This window comes from Pinus tabuliformis, chromosome 9 (assembly GCF_031772625.1).
Source record: "Pinus tabuliformis cultivar Carrire ecotype Pingquan chromosome 9, CPIR1, whole genome shotgun sequence".
NCBI lineage: Eukaryota > Viridiplantae > Streptophyta > Pinopsida > Pinales > Pinaceae > Pinus > Pinus tabuliformis.
Window position 1 is genome coordinate 21,062,044 of NC_142307.1, and position 17,156 is coordinate 21,079,199.

General features: G+C 40.7%; 1 protein-coding gene across 1 annotated transcript in view; it reads left to right on the top strand.

Moving 5' to 3' along the window:
• Positions 1-15,669, top strand: part of LOC149146908 (26S proteasome non-ATPase regulatory subunit 4 homolog) — a 204,437-nt gene extending 188,768 nt beyond the window's left edge. The window contains exon 10 of the mRNA XM_089438178.1: positions 15,179-15,669. Coding sequence (XP_089294304.1) covers positions 15,179-15,223 — 45 coding nt within the window. The 3' untranslated portion in view covers positions 15,224-15,669. The remainder of the gene's footprint in view (positions 1-15,178) is intronic.
• The last annotated feature ends 1,487 nt before the right edge of the window (positions 15,670-17,156 follow it).

Below are 17,156 nucleotides of genomic sequence, written 5' to 3' on the forward strand. Positions count from 1 at the left end.
GTTATGACCCCTTAGACTCCTATATATAGAAAGGAGGTCTTTTCATTTGTATCATCCAAGAATTGTTCATTTATGTAATGTAAAGGAGGTTGCCCCCTCGAAGAGGCTGAATTCTAAGGCGTTGATCTATCTTTTCTATCTTCCCTTGAGCTGGTTTCATAACATGAAACATTTCATTTCATGTTAGATATTCTTTGTTGTAATGGTTAAAAGTACAACTTTAGTGATCAATGATGATAAATGTTATATATTGAATATTGAAAGCTTGAAACTTTAAGATTGATGAATCATGAGACTCGATATGTTGTATGTTACTAACTTGTGGACGTGGTTGATGAGGATTATAACGTCTAGATGATTGATGTTATATGGTTCAATCCATGTTTTTATGCTTTTTATATCTAATTCACCATTCTACATGCTTTTGTTGACATATATACATCAAAATATATAAAAATATATATTATATAAAAATTCACTCCCGATTTGGTCCCAAATTGGGAGTGTTGGAAAATGTCGCTCCTTGCTCCCACTCCCCGCTTTCGCTCCCACTCCCATGTAGCCTTGATAGGAGCATCAACACACTCCTCGATGCTTATTAGTTATTTGTGTTAGAAAATCAAAAAGGCAGAAAGATTTTTCTTATTCTTGATAATTACTTGTGATGTTTCTTGTTATTACGATTCTTTATATCTTATTTCTTTTAGTTCATCAAGCAATTACCAAAGCAACAACACATAAAACAATAGACACCAGATGTAGGCACTATACCAGGGCAAAACCAGACCTTCCCTCCACACCAAGTTAGCCTCCCAAATCTTCGACCCCTTTCCAACGACTTAGACTAGGCAACAACTTCCGGCAACAAGCAGCTTCTGACAATAGTGAAACTTGGAAGACTTCAATCTCCCAATCTAGGGCATGAAATAGAGGGAGAGAGACCAAAATTTCGATTTTCTTCTTCTCCTTAGACTCCCACCCAACTCGCACTTCTTTCGGCTTGTCAACAACAAACTTCACACTTTTCCCAGCTATAAGAGATATTGAACTTCTTGTGAGAGAGTGTGTTCCAAATGAATTCGACTTGCTTAGAAATTCTATTTCTTGATCTCTCTTGGTGTGTTTTCCAAATGACCCTCAAGCCCTTTCTTATGTCTTTCTGTTGGACAACTAATGACCTAGATTAATTCCTAATGAAAGGTTGTGATTGTTTTGTCTTGATCTTCGTCTTTTTCTAGAAGTTACACCCACAATTAGATTAATACCCATTAATATTTTAATTTTCCTAAGTTTTGACTTAGGAACTCCATTAAAAATATTTATTATTTTAATATAGTAGTCTCTGGGTGAAATTTCCCAAAACGCTTTCTCGGTTATTTGGAATACATGTGCGCAAGCCTCCCTGCAAAATTTGAGGCTTAGAGCACATCCGATGCTACCCCAAATCAACACTCCCTCCTAATGAGGAATGTGCTCTAGCAATATACTGTTGCTGCACACTGCTCTAACTTTGAAGCATCGTCCTCCGCACTGCTCATGTCTGACATGTTGTCCACCAACTATTGCGTTGTTGCTGCAACTGTACTGATGCCTTTGACACTGTCACTGCCAATGCTACATCTGTACTACAACTCCCTTTCAAATGTTGCACCTGCTATGCTGTTAGCATTGCCACTACTCACATTGCATCCATACTGCAACTCAGTTGCTGAGAGAAGCAACTGAAAAACATCCAAAATTATTGAACTAACTGTGTTCAATATGATACTATGTGAATGCTGGAACTGACTGCTGCTAGTCTCTACGCTGATCCTCTGAATCTACTGCATTGCTGTTGACCTCTGCTATGTGCCATCTGCACTGCTGCCAACTCTACTCAGCGCTGCTCAGACTTTGGCGCTCCTAGCTACTGCAATTGTCTCTTCGACACCATCCGACACTAGTCCATCCTGCTATTCTTGATCTGGGCTCTCGTAGCAAGGAAATGATCCTAGAGGTGGACTCCTCAAGGATCCTGCCCATCTGTAGCTCTATCGAACTATAGTTCTAAAACTTCCCACCTCCCTCCTGGAGGTCTCTCGGCTGTCATGGCGAACTCCTCCTCCTCGATCTTCGCGGCTGCAACCTTAGGATCATGCTTCTCATCATTGTCCTTTTTCTTCAAAGAGCACTGGGATGCATAGTGGCCAATCTCGCCACATCTGAAACACTTCACCTTGGTGAAGTCCTTCTTTCGTCTATGTTGCCCCTGCTGCCCCTTCGATGCAAGGGTTGCATTATCCTCCTCCTCCTTGGGCTTAGACCAACTATTGCTGCTGCTACTTTCGTTCAGTTTGACCTTGACCAGGTCTCTCCTCAGCGCCTCTTGTTTTAGAGCTACCCACATCTCATCCCAATTAGACAATGCGACTCTACCCAGGATACTCTAGACAAAAACTTGCCACTCATCTGAGACAGAATTGAGGGCCAGTCTAACCAACTCTGAATCTTGAGGTGTATGCCCCGCAACAGACAACTCATCACCAATTTCTTTCAACTTTGTGAGGAGTGGATCCACCCGCTCCCCCTTCTGTATCTGAGTAGATCTCAACTTCTGCTCCAAGTACATCTTCCGCTGCTCGAAAGATCCCTGATATAACGTGGCCAAGGCATCCCACATCTCCTTAGCAGTCCCTTTGCTAGCAATGTGGCACACCACGTGATCCTTGACTCCATCCAAGTTCATCCTCTTTAGCCTTCGCCATCTCAGCTCTGTACTTCTTCAGCGGATCTGCATCTGTAGGGGCAACCACCACGCTGTCGACATATGTCTTGAGGGCATGCTCATCTAGAAGGAAAGACATTCTAGCCTTCCAGATGACGTAGTTGGATGCTCCGTCCAACCTGTCATGATCCCTCAAGCCACTGGTTGCCATATCTGCCAAAAATGTCGAAAATCCCCTCTGCTTCTCACTACTGTTGCTTAGCCAATGAGAAAACAGACTTCTCGGCGGGAAGTCTGCTGAGGAAAAGTTCCCTCAAGGTGCTTCTCTTCTTTCTTCTGACGTTTTTCAGCCTAGCAAACGACCTGCTAAAAATCTGCATCCCACCAACTCTCTTGTTGGAAATACTGGGAGGGGGTGAACCAGTATTCCTTAGAAATTAGCACTTTTAAACGTTTTCAGAGCATTAGTTAATCTTCAATTATTATTAATGTTTATTCAGTAATAATAGTAAATAATATTAGAATAATACTATTTAGTGTTTAATGTTCATTCTTATTAGTTGTTGCTATTTTTATCTTTTTAGCAATTTCTTAGATGAAACTGGTTGTTTCTATTTCCTAATAGAAACTTGATGTTTCTATTACTGTAAATATCTCTGTATTATTATTGAGCTTCATTTTGCTCATGAATCAATTCAATTCATTCATTCATTATGGTATCAGAGCACAGGTATCCTATTTCAAAATAATTTTTCATAGGTTGAAAAATTCCGTGCTTCATTTAGAAATTGCTCTTCCGTGGAGGATTTTTTCAGTCTTCATTTGGGACACTGATAAAAATACCTGCCTGGACACGATCGATTGTGGTTGAATTGAACGAATCAGCGTGCGGAAATTAATTTAGCGTGCGTATGTTGATTTTTTTTGCAAAGGATTCATTCTGATTCTGTTGCCGCGGGATATTTCTTTCAGGAATCAACGCTCTTTGCCTGAACATAGTTGATCTAGTTGCTACATATCGGAATAACGCGAGCTTGGCAGTGCTGTGACCTTGGTTCCTGCGCGCTAATAGGTCTCTGAATTCCTTGATGTTTGGAAGGAATTTGTGACGGCAGAGACAACGACTTCTCCTTCATCAATCGTTTGGAAGGAATTTACGACGGCAGAGACATCGTTACTTGACGGGCAGATCCACAAGGTTTGAAAGTTGCATTCGATCATTGCACGAAACAACGGCGGTGTCGACCAACGATCCAAGTGTCATATCTACAGTCCGAGGAATGCCGGGACGGAGAATTTCTGACACGACTAGCGTTGGAGAAATCCGAAAAAAAAAATTCGTGGAAGAATATTTCTTTACTGTGGATTCCGAGGCAACCAGCTGAAATGTTTACGATCAATTGAGTCACCAAAATCGCCGTTGTTGTGGATCGAACCCGGGTCACCCCTGTGACAGCACTTTTGGGATATATGCACATCCCATCTGCTGTAAGTGTGATCTTGTGAGCCCGGATATGTTTTGCCTTTGCGACAAAGGTCAACGGAGCCGCCACCAGCCCCAAGACCACTAACCTTATTATCTTTTCCGACCTCTTCATCGTGGATTCCAAGGTTAGTTTGTCGTTACACTGCGGCTTCTTTTATATTTAAAATTACAGTTTCTTGGCCGAGTTAGTTGTCATTCTCATTACACCCAGACCAAGTTTCCGGCAGTGAGTAAGAGGGCCACGCAGACTTTCAGAAATTTGGGCGTATAGGCCGAGCCTCATTTCCAAATTTTTATGGTGCGTAGTATTATTTCTTTATAGTGCTGTGAATTTTTTTTTAGAAGAACGTACAACTGGGCAGCTATCAAGCGATGAGATATTAGTTTTGTGGCCATTGTTCACTTTCAAATTAACCAGAAGTGGTGGCGCAACCTCAGAAATTCCTATTCAGTGATTATTTAAAGTAAATCATGCTTCTCAGTGTTCGATCCTGCGTGGCAGAAGCAGCATTTGGTATTTCTTTCTAAAATCTCTCAGAACAATTTCGGGTTATATTTTTATACCAACATCTGTCAAATTCTGTCTGGATCAGTCGGATCTCCTTATTGCTTTCTCGGGAAACAAACAGATGGCTTCACTAACCAATCTAATGTTGGAAGGCAGTCAGCGCTTTAATGGCACAAACTATAACGTCTGGAAACAGAGAATGTTGACCATTTTTTAATATAGGCGTCTTGACCAGCTCGTTCTCAACAAAGAGGTCCGTCCAGGTACAGCTGGCACCGATCAAGATAAGTTTGATGATCGAAATCGAGAGGCCGTTATGCTCCTCAAGCTCTCTATGACTGATGATTAGTTACCGCAGATTCCTTCTGGCAAGACAGCTGACGAGATCTAGCAACAGTTGAAGGAACTGCACGACACATCCGACAAGAGCAGAGCTTTCTTTCTCCAGAATCAGTTGTTCTCCATCATGATGGACGAACATATGTCTTTACAGGAACATCTCAACAAGATTAAAGACATTCGAGATCAGCTCGAAGCCATTGGTCGCACCATGGAGGAAGAAGATATGGTAGTCATCACTTTGAAAAGTCTACCAAAATCTTATGAACACTTCATAGAAACACTCAACATTACCTCCACTAATGTTGATCTGAAATTTCCGGAGTTATGCACCAAACTCATGCAGCAGGATCGTTGGAAACAACAGTTTGGTAGTGGTGCTGCATCAGCCTCCTCAGAAAATGCTTTTGCTGCCAAATATCAGTCCTCTCAGTGCTTTCAGCAGAAAGGTTCTTCTCAGTTTGTTGATCCTGCTAGGAAGAAAAATGTGCAGTGTAATTACTGTCACAAGTTTGGCCACATAAAGAAAGATTGCCGACAGAGGATTGCTTCTGAACAAAAGAAACAGGGAGGGCCCCATCAGACAGCGAATGTTGCAGAACATTCCAAGCAGACAGAATCTGCCTTTTATGCCTTTATGGCTAAAAGGTCTTCAGATCATGTCCCGTCTTCTGCCTGGTACATTGACTTTGGTGCATCTCGCCATTTCTCTCACAAGCGTGACTGGTTTATTGACTTCTCACCTTTCAGTGATTCTGTGGTATTCGGCGGAGGTGAAAAGTACACAGTGGTTGGCAGAGGTACAGTTCAGATCCAGTTTGGTGGGCGCACACTCATCTTCCTGAATGTGTACTATGTTCCTGGTATGGAAATTAATCTATTTTCTGTCAGCCAGATTATGAGGAACTCTCCTCAGCTTGATGTAGTGTTCAGTGCGCACAAGTGCTCCATTATCGACAGGGAGACTAGTCTTACAGTTGTTGTTGGCCTAGAGGATCATGGTATATACAGGCTTCTTGACACTGGTGATTCTCCAGAAGTGGCTCTAGCAGCGTGTGTTTCTCCCATCAGCACTCTGTGGCATCAACGATATGGGCATCTAAACATGCAGTATCTCTCTCAGCTTTCTCGGGAGGGACTTGTGTCAGGGTTACCTGATATTCAGACTCAGCAGTTGGGCGTATGCGGCGCTTGTCAAGCTGGCAAGCAACATCGGTCTTCATTCAAGGATGGAGAATCTTGGCACGCATCTAAGGTACTCCAGTTAATTCATGATGATATTTGTGGTCCTATGAATACATCTTCTATTACCGCTTGCAAATATTTTTTGCTTATTATAGATGATTTCAGTAGAAAGATGTGGGTGTATTTTCTAAAATATATATCTGATGCATTTAGTACCTTTCAAAAGTTTAAAACCTTAGTTGAAAAAGAGTTTGGATGTAATATCATGACTCTTAGGACAGATAACGGGGGGGAATTTTGTTCTGCTTTTTCCAACTTCTGTGATAATCATGGCATCAAACGCCAGTTAACTACACCCTACACTCCTCAGCAGAACAGTGTTGTCGAATGCCACAACCGTACGGTTGTTGAAATGGCTCGTTCCATGTTACAACACAGGAGTGTTCCGAACAAACTCTGGGCTGAAGCAGTATTTACTACTGTCTATCTTCTTAACCGATCACCCACTCAGGCTGTTAAGGGGAAAACTCCCGAAGAGGTTTGGTCTGGCCGTAAGCCTAAGATCAGTCACCTCAAAGTTTTTGGCTCAGTTGCATATGTTTGGATTCCAGCTGCTAAGCGCTCTAAGTTGGATTCCAAAAGCTAGAAACTCATGATGACAGGGTACAATGATCATCACAAGGCCTATACGCTGATAGATATAGCCACTGGTCGTCTTAGCTTCAGTCTGGATGTAGTATTTAATGAAGACAGAGGATTCTTTCAGTTTTCTCCTTCTGAGCAGTGTTCTGAGGATCAGCCTCACAGTGTTCTTCTTCCGGTAGGTCCACCTGATGGGAGGGATGACGCAGCATCAGGGTTTGATAATACGCCACCTGAGCTTCCTTTGGAAAATAACCCTCCTCTTGTTGCCCCTATTGTTCTTGAGCCTTCTCCACCTCCTTTTGATATTGGTTCCTCTACTCTTCGGCCTAAATGGTGGGCTAAAACCATTGGTGATCTCCGGGATGATGAGCTCCTTGAAGGTAGAACTTCTAGACATAAGAGCACACAACAATCTACAGTAAATTTTGCTCTTATGGCTAACCTACATAGTATTTTTGAGCCTCAAACCTATTCAGAGGCTAAGGGTACATCTGAGTGGGAATAGGCTATGGAAGTTGAATTCCAGAGTCTTCAGAAGAATCACACGTGGACCCTTTCTGATCTTCCTGCAGGGAAAAAGCCCATCGGTTGCAAATGGGTGTATAAAGTGAAATACAAAGCTGACGGAACCCTAGACAAGTATAAAGCTCGTCTTGTGGCTCGAGGGTTCTCACAAAAGGAAGACATCAACTATGAGGAGACTTTTGCTCCTATAGCCAAGATGAGTACCATACGGCTTGTCCTTGCCCTAGCAGCTCAGTTCAATTGAAAAGTTCATCAGATGGATGTAAAGAGTGCTTTCCTAAATGGTGACTTATCGGAAGAAGTCTACATGACGCAGCCTCCAGGATTCAAGGTTGTCGGACAAGAACAGAAAGTGTGTAGATTAGCTAAAGCTCCCTATGGATTGAAACAAGCTCCTCGGCTTGGTACATGAAAATTGATCAGTACTTGACAGATCATGGCTTTTAGCGGAGCCCATCTGATGCAAACCTGTATATCAAGCATACTAGTGATGATATTTTGTTTGTGGATGACCTTATCATTACTGGCAGCTCTGCACATTTGATTCATGGGATCAAACAAGACTTATGCAGCACCTTTGATATGACAGACTTGGGACTTCTTCATTACTGTCTGGGGGTTGAAGTCTGGCAGACTGAGAACAACATCTTTCTCTCTCAGTCCAAGTATGCCAAAAATATTGTGGAAAGGTTCAAAATGCAGGATTGCAAACCGACCACGACTCCTATGGAACCAGGGCTCAAACATTCAGCTCAGTCATCCTCTTCCCTTGTGGATGAAACTTTATTCAGGCAATTAGTAGGCAGCCTCATCTACCTTACTGCCACTAGACCTGACATCAGTTTTGCAGTGAGCTACATTTCCCGCTTCATGTCAGCGCCTAAGGCTGATCATTGGATAGCAGCAAAGCGTGTGCTACAATATGTGCGTGGCACTCCTGATTATGGACTCCTATACACTCGAAGTTCTGATCCTATACTCAGTGGTTACACAGATTCTGACTGGGCCGGTTCGGTTGATGACCGTAAATCTACAGCTGGGTATGTGTTTAGTCTAAGATCCGGTGTTGTCACCTGGACTAGTAAGAAGCAGCAGGCAGTGGCTCTCTCCTCAACAGAAACAGAGTATCGGGGAGCAGTTAAGGCATCCTGTGAGGCAGTTTGGCTTCGACGTATGCTTGCGGATATGCATGTTTCCCAGACAGGTCCATTCCCTTGTTTTGTGATAATCAAGGAGTGCTCAAACTTGCCAAGAATCCAGTCTTTCATGAACGAACAAAGCATGTCGAAACCCATTGCCACTACATTTGCCAGCTTGTTGAAGACGGATACATTCAGTTGCAATATGTTCCCACAACGGAGCAGCTGGCAGACATCTTCACCAAGCCTCTTGGTCCTAATAAGTTTGTAAAATTCAGAGGGTCTATTGGTGTTGTAAATAGATTGAGCATTAAGCGAGGGTATTAGAATAATACTATTTAGTGTTTAATGCTCATTCTTATTAGCTGTTGCTATTTTTATATTTTTAGTAGTTTCTTAGATGAAACTGGTTGTTTCTATTACTGTAAATATCTCTGTATTATTATTGAGCTTCATTTTGCTCATGAATCAATTCAATTCATTCATTGATTAAATAAAATAACACTATAGGCACAAGAATTTTAGGTGAAAAAGTAAAAACCCCCTTTGGGTCAAAAACCACCGAATGCTTTTCTAATAAATTCTTTAATATTTAGCCCCAACTGAAATGAAAGCAACAACTTCCTAGAATTCTAGAAAAACATTCTTCTCCAGCTCCCACTGGAAGGATGCCCCAACGCCCTGGTTTCTTTAGTAGTCAACTGAATGGATGCCCCAACATCCTAGACCAACCTACCACCCTGAAGTGTTCACAGGCTCCAACTTGTAGGCGACTTCATCCACCAGCCTAGCACCTCCCTGCTACCCTGTAATGACTGAAATGAGACAAGAGTGTGGATTCCCGTACCAAGGACAACGATCCATGATACAATATGACTTACAATGATTTTGACCAAACACCCAATCACACTATGACCTGCAACCCAACCATGACATCATCCCAACAAAGACTCCTATACCTTCCGATAATGCCTTTTCGACTCTAGGCAGATTGACTCTTTTACAATAATGACTTTTCCAATGATGGCACTTTTACAAATGACTCTTTTACAACTTTACAATGATGACTCTTGGCCTTGATACTTCTTCAAAATATGCAGATGGCTATCATGTCTTCAAAGGATGTCTCGTTGACTCTTGGCCTTGATACTTCTCCACAATATGCAGATGGTTGTCACGTATTCAAAGGATGCCCTGCTACAATGAATCATTTGATTTGATACTTCAACTCTTGAATTCTTGCTTGAATCTTCTTCTACTTGCATGCAAAATTTTCCCGGCGAAACCAATCCCAAAACAAAACAAAATACCCTTCAACTTACCTTTGCCTGCAAAACACAAGTAAGTGCATAATAATGAATAAATACAAATTAAAATTACAATGCATACCTAAGTGTGCTTGTCACTTTTGTTGTTGACTTGTTGCAACAGTAGAAAAAGACTCCCACTCTTGATATAGGCCTAGACTCTATGCAAGACTATATCCAAAACTGACCTAAAGATATATACAATAAAAACTGATGACAGACCCTAGACTTGTGATGGACCAAGTTCTAAGTACAACAAAGACCATTCCATCAACTATGACAATACAAGTAACATGAACTTACAACATCATATAGATTTAGCAAACTTGGTATATAATCAAGAATATGTAGCATAAAATGTGTAGTATCAAGAATAGGACATCCGAAAAACTAATTGTGACATATAGAGACATAGAGATATAACCGAGACATTGTATATACTTACGTTGTCCTGCTAAAAACGTATGTCAAAGATGATACTCAAAATTCAAATGTAAACACTAATCATAGATACCTTACTGTAGGAGACTTACCCTTGACTGTTGATGTGTGGTCCTTACTACAGTGATCCTTGAATGCATGTTTTTTCTTGCCTTCTAGGAGCTCAATATTGAATCTGTTGTATCTATGTAATTTCGGATTTGCAGGGTTTGAAATGTCGTCCTGTGGTAGCCCTTTGAGTCCTCTTTCCAACCCCACATGTCTGATCAAGATTGGATTCTTCAAGAAAGAGTTATGCCCAATCTCCCACGATGACTTGATTATAGACTAGTTCAGTAGAGTGAACTTTTACGAAGTGCCACGTGTCACTGTTGCGACCTTAGGTCTTGAAAACGCTACTCAATAAACCACAGTCTGTCCTCTTTCTGTGACTATTTACGAAATTTGACTCCAATGCTCAGAGAGAGCTATGACGATTTTCCAAATGTCGCTTGTTTGACATGGAATTCGGGAGTCTGCAAAACCCCTAACTTCCTCATATCATATCTCTGAAAATATAGCGAACCAAGATCTGAATTTTGGTCACGAGGTTCATCAAGATTTCGGCTCAAATGGGTTTTAATTTCAGCTTCTGAAGCTTCACATAAAACAAGTTACAACGAAAATGCCACGATAACCTGTTTGAAGCCTCAAAATCCCTATACTAGAGGAGGATATGAGGGTCATTATTTATATGAATATCTTGAGTTGAGAGGGTCCTCAACAAGTGAATGTTGGAGGGATTTTAAGAGCAATTTTTTAATTAATTATTGACTATTCAGTGACCACAACCAATTATGAGTGCCATGCCACAACTACATAGGGTTTTATCCCACTAACTGGGGTTACTAACTTAAAAAATGAATATCTCTCAAACCGTGAAGAATTACTTGGCATGCCATATATCAATGGAAAAATCTCGACGAGTAGAATACATCTAGAAGATCCTTGACTCAGAATAGAGTAAGTTGTCAAGTCAAAATTCCCATGCAAGATCGGGGTAGCCCCTGGTGCTACTTGGGTTGACATCAATGACAACCACTAATCAACATCTCTCATGCCGAGGCTTCAATGTTGCTCCCTTTGCCCCGGAAAAAATTCGAACTGGAAGTCCTCTCCATCGACTCACTCGGAGAGAAACTACCTCGAAAATCTGTGTCTCGGCTTGGAACTGCGTCAATCCTATGGGGTTTTTGAACTGCTGCCTCTTGTAGCTCTTTCGAACTCCCTTCTTCTGCTTAGCGCTAGATTTACCGACTCTGCTCTTCTTGCTTCTCCTGCAACTCTAATACCATGTAAAAATTCCCTACACCAGAACCCCTATTGCAGAAACTGATGATATTACTCCTATTTGTTAATTTCCTTTAAATAAATTACTTGCAGTTTTCTAAGGAAAATATCATAATACATACACTGCAATCTTCACTTAATTAAATTATAAGCAGAAACAAGATACTGAGCAAGAAAGAAAATACAACACAATACACACCGTTATTTTTGGACAAATGTCCCTGGAAAAACCCAATGCGGGAAAACCGGTGTAGCAACTCAGAGGGTTTATTATTATTAAGCAGTGGTTTTGAATACAACTCTAGATGCCCTTTCGACAATCCAGTTACAGAGAAAAAGACACTAGCAAAAAACTTAGTGAGATTACCTCACTTCACGCGGAAAATCTGTCTGATCCGACAACTGAGCTGAGTATTTCCGTCTACAATTGCACTACCCCTTCGCAGTAACTGCGTGGGCTTGCATGCAGCTCTTTGAGGCTCTGTGTCAACTCTGCGCTGGGTCTCCCTGCCTCTTGGAGCTCTGACGTCAACCCTCCCAGCTGATCCGACAACTCCATGGCAATTTTAGACTTCTAATGAAAGGCAGCTCTGCCTCTGCACTGACCCTTTTGGCTCTACTTCAAGCACTGCGTGGGCCCACCTGGCCCAACCTGAATCCTTCCTGGGTCTGCGCTGCCTCCACTGGTGCTTCTCTGCTGAGTATTCGGTGTTTTGGAGAAGATCCTCCAACCCAACTATCCCTGCCCCTCAATTGCAAGAAATCTCCTCAATCGAATTCCCTCCTGAGAACTTCTCACTTTAGAAATTCAATTTCTTGATCTTTCTTGGTGTGTTTTCCAAATGACCCTCAAGCCCCTTATATCTTCTGTTGGACAACCAACGGTCTAGATTAACTCCTAATCAAAGGCTCAGATTGTTTTGACTTGATCTCCGTCTTTTTCTAGAAGTTATATCAACAATTAGATTAATACCTATTACTATTTTAATTTTCCCAAGTTTAGACTTAGGAACTCTATTAAAAATATTAATTATTTTAATATAATTGTCTTTGAGTGGAATTTCCCAAAGCGCTTTGTGGGTTCTTTGGAATACGTGTGCCCAAACCTCCCTGCAAAATTTGAGGCGTTGAGCACATCCGATGCTACCCCAAATCAACATGAGGTTGGTCAATGGCTGATCTTCAACGAAGCTCTGATACCATGTTGAAATTGTATGGCAAGTGTAGCAGAATACAATTTCCGTTTTGATAATTACTAAATGATTTTGAAACAATATTTCTCAAGCCACTGATATCATTGACTAATTACACATAAAATCTCAATAGTAAATGCAGCGGAAACAATAAAGATCATAGAAAGACAACCATGCAAAGTAGACACAATATTTTTATGCTAGGATACCCAACCTTGGGAGAAAGCCCAACAATCGTCTCTTAAGGAGAAATTGTCTTTTCAACAAGGTTTGCCAATAATCAAGTCAAAATACTAATGAAATTTGGTCAATCAGTTGCTGGTCAAACCAATCAAAATTTAGAGGTCAACACTGGTCAATGTTCTGGTCAAAATTCCCTGCGGTCAATTCTTGGTTGTGGTCAAAATCTATTGTGAAACTACATGTGCGGTCTGCGGTCAACTTGCACGTGCAGATCTGTATGGACTGTGGAAATTTGGTCAAACAGCCGCTATCAAACGTTAGAATGCTCAGTCAAACAGCCATAATCAATGTTGGTCAAAGCTCGATCAAACAACATCCGATGCGGGCCTTCTTCCTCACATGTGTGGCCTCCAAATGGAATGATAGAATGATGAATAGAGATGAAAGATGATTTCCAGCAATAGATTCCTCCTTGGCTGAATATCCCCTCCACTAGAAAAGATCAATGAACTTGTTATGTTGATAATTTGCCTCTAAGGTGCTTGTCTATTTATGTAGAGCTCTAATGTTGACTGCAGACCCATCAAGGGGCACCTCATCAGAAGAAACCTCCTCACTTATGGAGCCTACATCACAACTAACATTAGACTAGAATTGTTTACCCCACTGTTGAGCAAAAAACCCCAATCATTAAACAATTCAAACCTGCTTTATAAAAAATAGATCACTCCATCCCAGGGCACAATGTGAGTATCGTGGGCCAGTCTCCCCGACCCAAATCAGCATGGCCCTATGGGAGAAAGACTGCCCCTGGGCCATTCACCCCTAGCCAAATTAGCATGGCCCCATGGGTGAATGTATCATTTTCCCCTAGTCAAATCAGCATGACCCCATGGGAGAATGTCTGCGTGATGCTGCAAAAACATCAACAAGCCGCACATGCTGCGCGCTGCCCCTCTGCCATACTTGTAAGTTCACACCATTGCTGGGTTCTGCCACACGTGTGGGCTGGATCCATTGTAGAAAATCAGTCCTTGATCTTCTGTCGTTAGGTTTCCTTGTTGCAAATTTTCTTGCTGTTTTTTCTTTGGCAACTCTACACACTAGAGTGAATTTTCTTCTCCACCCAATCACTGAGATCATCACTTATCTCATTGTGACTTGTGCTCAATAATGTGTCTTCTCCGTTAGCCCACTCTTGTGTTTATAAGTTTGAATTATGACTAAATCAACAATCCTATTCTCCAAAGTGATTAACAGCTGAGATTAAGTATCAACTCAACTTGAGATCAATGGTTGTCATTTATTCAATTCACTAATGCAAATAACCTTTGCATTTCATGAGATTAAACTCACTTTTCTCTTAAAAAGAAATTACTTTAATAAATAAAGTAATAATTAACTTAAGAGGTAATTAGGCGACTTCCACACGCCTTGACACATGGAATTGTGCTGAAGTATCTGGCAGAGCTACCAACATCATCAATAACAATTTGACTAAGTCAGCCTTAACGGTAACTTAGTATTTCAATAAATGATCATAAGTTGGCCTGGGTGACGTTATATTAATGATTAGTATGGTTCCACCGTAGGCACATTTGAGGATTACACTATGCATGTACATGGGACACAATCCTCCCTTGTATTTAAGATGGCTATAATAGAACTCATCTTGGTTCTACTGAGCACAACACTTTTCAGGTGTGCTTGGAGATCCAGCCATTGCCCCCAATTTGTGTAGCTTTGGCCATGCATCAACCTAGGAAAAGTCCTCCCATGCTCAGAATGGGGAAAAAACAACAATTTTGTGCAGAGCCAGCTTATCCAACATAAAGCTCATAATATTTTGCAGAAAGCAAAGGCCAGGTACAGGTAGCAACATACATGAAGAGATTGATATATTAAGGGCACCTCATTTTGCTTGAGATATTAAGAGATTGATTTTTGAGCCAAATCTGATGTCTGCTGTTGGGTTTGATATGCATGGCTTGAGATTTTGGGGTTGATTAAAAATAGGCTTTGATCATAGATCTTGATTCATTCAAGGTTAGTTAAGAGGAGACTTTGTCTTTGGAAAATGTTTTCTTTTGCAATATAACAATTTCATGGAGCGATTATTTTATGATTCTAACTTGTTATTATGTATCAACTTGCACTGTGCTGTAACGTTTCTCATCATTGTTTTGATAAACAGGAGAATGAAAAGGGGCCAGAGAAACCCAAGGAAGGAGAACAGTAAGTCTCAGATTCATTACCAAATATACATGTATCCACTCCACAGTGAGTGAAGTTTAGGATTTGGCAGGAAACAGGTTCAAAACCTGTGGGAGAGTGGAAACAGAGACCAGACATTGTCAAAGCAGACTTATATTCAGTGACAGATGCTTCTTAATTTTTTATTACTTGCAACAACTTGATTACTTATTGTGTAAGTGCAGACATCGAGCATGTTGGTGTCTGATAAGCAATATTAATTTACAAAGTTTATCCACATGTTCGTTGTAGCTTGAATGTCAAACCCTCTGTTCAGTTAGATCCCTGCAAATTGAATCAAAGACAATTTCAATGATTACCAAAGCAGTGCAACTTTGAACAACAGATCTTACACCTAGTTCTGAATTTCACTGTGATACTTTAGTCTAATAGATTCCCTGTGTTGTATTTGCAATTCATTATTTTTCTGAACATCAGATCTAATGATATATTTCCTTTCATTTGTTTAATGTCACTACATGCAATATATGCTGAACTACTGAATTGTATGATTGCATTTGATGGAAAGCTAGGCAGGCTAGTGCAGAGGCCATTAATTCTTTTTGATGTTGGTCTAGTTATTGACTTGAGCAAGAATGTAGAAAGCAAATTGAGAAAACTGTAATTTGTGAGTCAACATTGTGGAAACCATCCCTCATTTGCTGACAAAGACTGGGACACACGGAATTTGTATAATGCATTTATGTAGTGGATGAATTTGTAACGAACAAAGTTTGTATACGCAGCGGAGTGAGCAAGAATGTAGAAAGCAAATTGAGATAACTGTAAATTGTTAGTCAACATTGTGGAAACCATCCCTCATTTGCTGACAAAGACTGGGACACACAGAATTTGTATAATGCGTTTATGTAGTGGATGGCCCTATAACGAACAAAGTTTGTTACGCAGCGGCGTAAGCTTCAAAATAGTTTGCTGCGTATACAAATTTTGTTCGTCACAGTGATATCAGAGCATTCTTCCTAGGATTCCAACCTTGTTTGTTACAGTGGTATCAAAGACATGTTCTTCAATCCCAACCATTGGCCATTAAAGTCTTTGTCAACGTAGTTGTCGTCGCGATCAAGCGTTTCACTATATAGTTGGAGGTTCTCCGTTCCGTCGGATTCACTATCAGGGATTTGGCAATAAAATCATTAAAAAAAGGGTTAAAAAAATTATATTTTAAAAGAAAAGAGAAAAGAAAAGAAAAGTCATAGTATATTAAAAAAATAAAAAAAATTACATATAGAGGCCAAAAAACTAGAGGTCATAGAAAGAAAGAAATTATTTTAATGTCCACGAGGCTAAAGATAGCCTATGGGAAAGGTTGTTTCTTCATGTGCTTGATGTATTTGACCCTTTTTCTGTGAAGCTTCAGAATAAATGCTCCCAACTTCTCGACAAACCCCTCGCTAAATAGATTATCCCAAGAGCTCATTGCCAGCATATCTGCAAAACTTTCCCTGCTGTCTTTGAAGGCCTCACATTCTAAAATGAAATGTTTTTATGTTTCTACTTTTCTGAAAGAACAAAAAATGCATACCCTTTCCTCCCACACTTCCTTTGGCCTTTTCCAGCACCTGTTTCACAATGGAGTTAATGAGAATTAGTCCTTAACTGAGCAATAAGAATTTTGGCTCTCCAAAAGATATTGGCCTTTGTGTATGCTTTTGGTTGATGATTATGAGTGGGATTAAACACTTCAACATAGTAATTTTTCTATCTTCTAAGCTCTTTATCCCAAGTACATTTGTGGAACTTTTCCATAACAAAAGCTTTTATCTCTTTGTTGTTTATGGGACACACGTTCAAGCAGATACTCCATTTACTAAACCATTCGTTATTTTGCTGCATCCAAGTTTTTTTGCTCTTGCACAATCTATCGTTAAAGACAACCTTAGGCCATCTACCATCTTCCA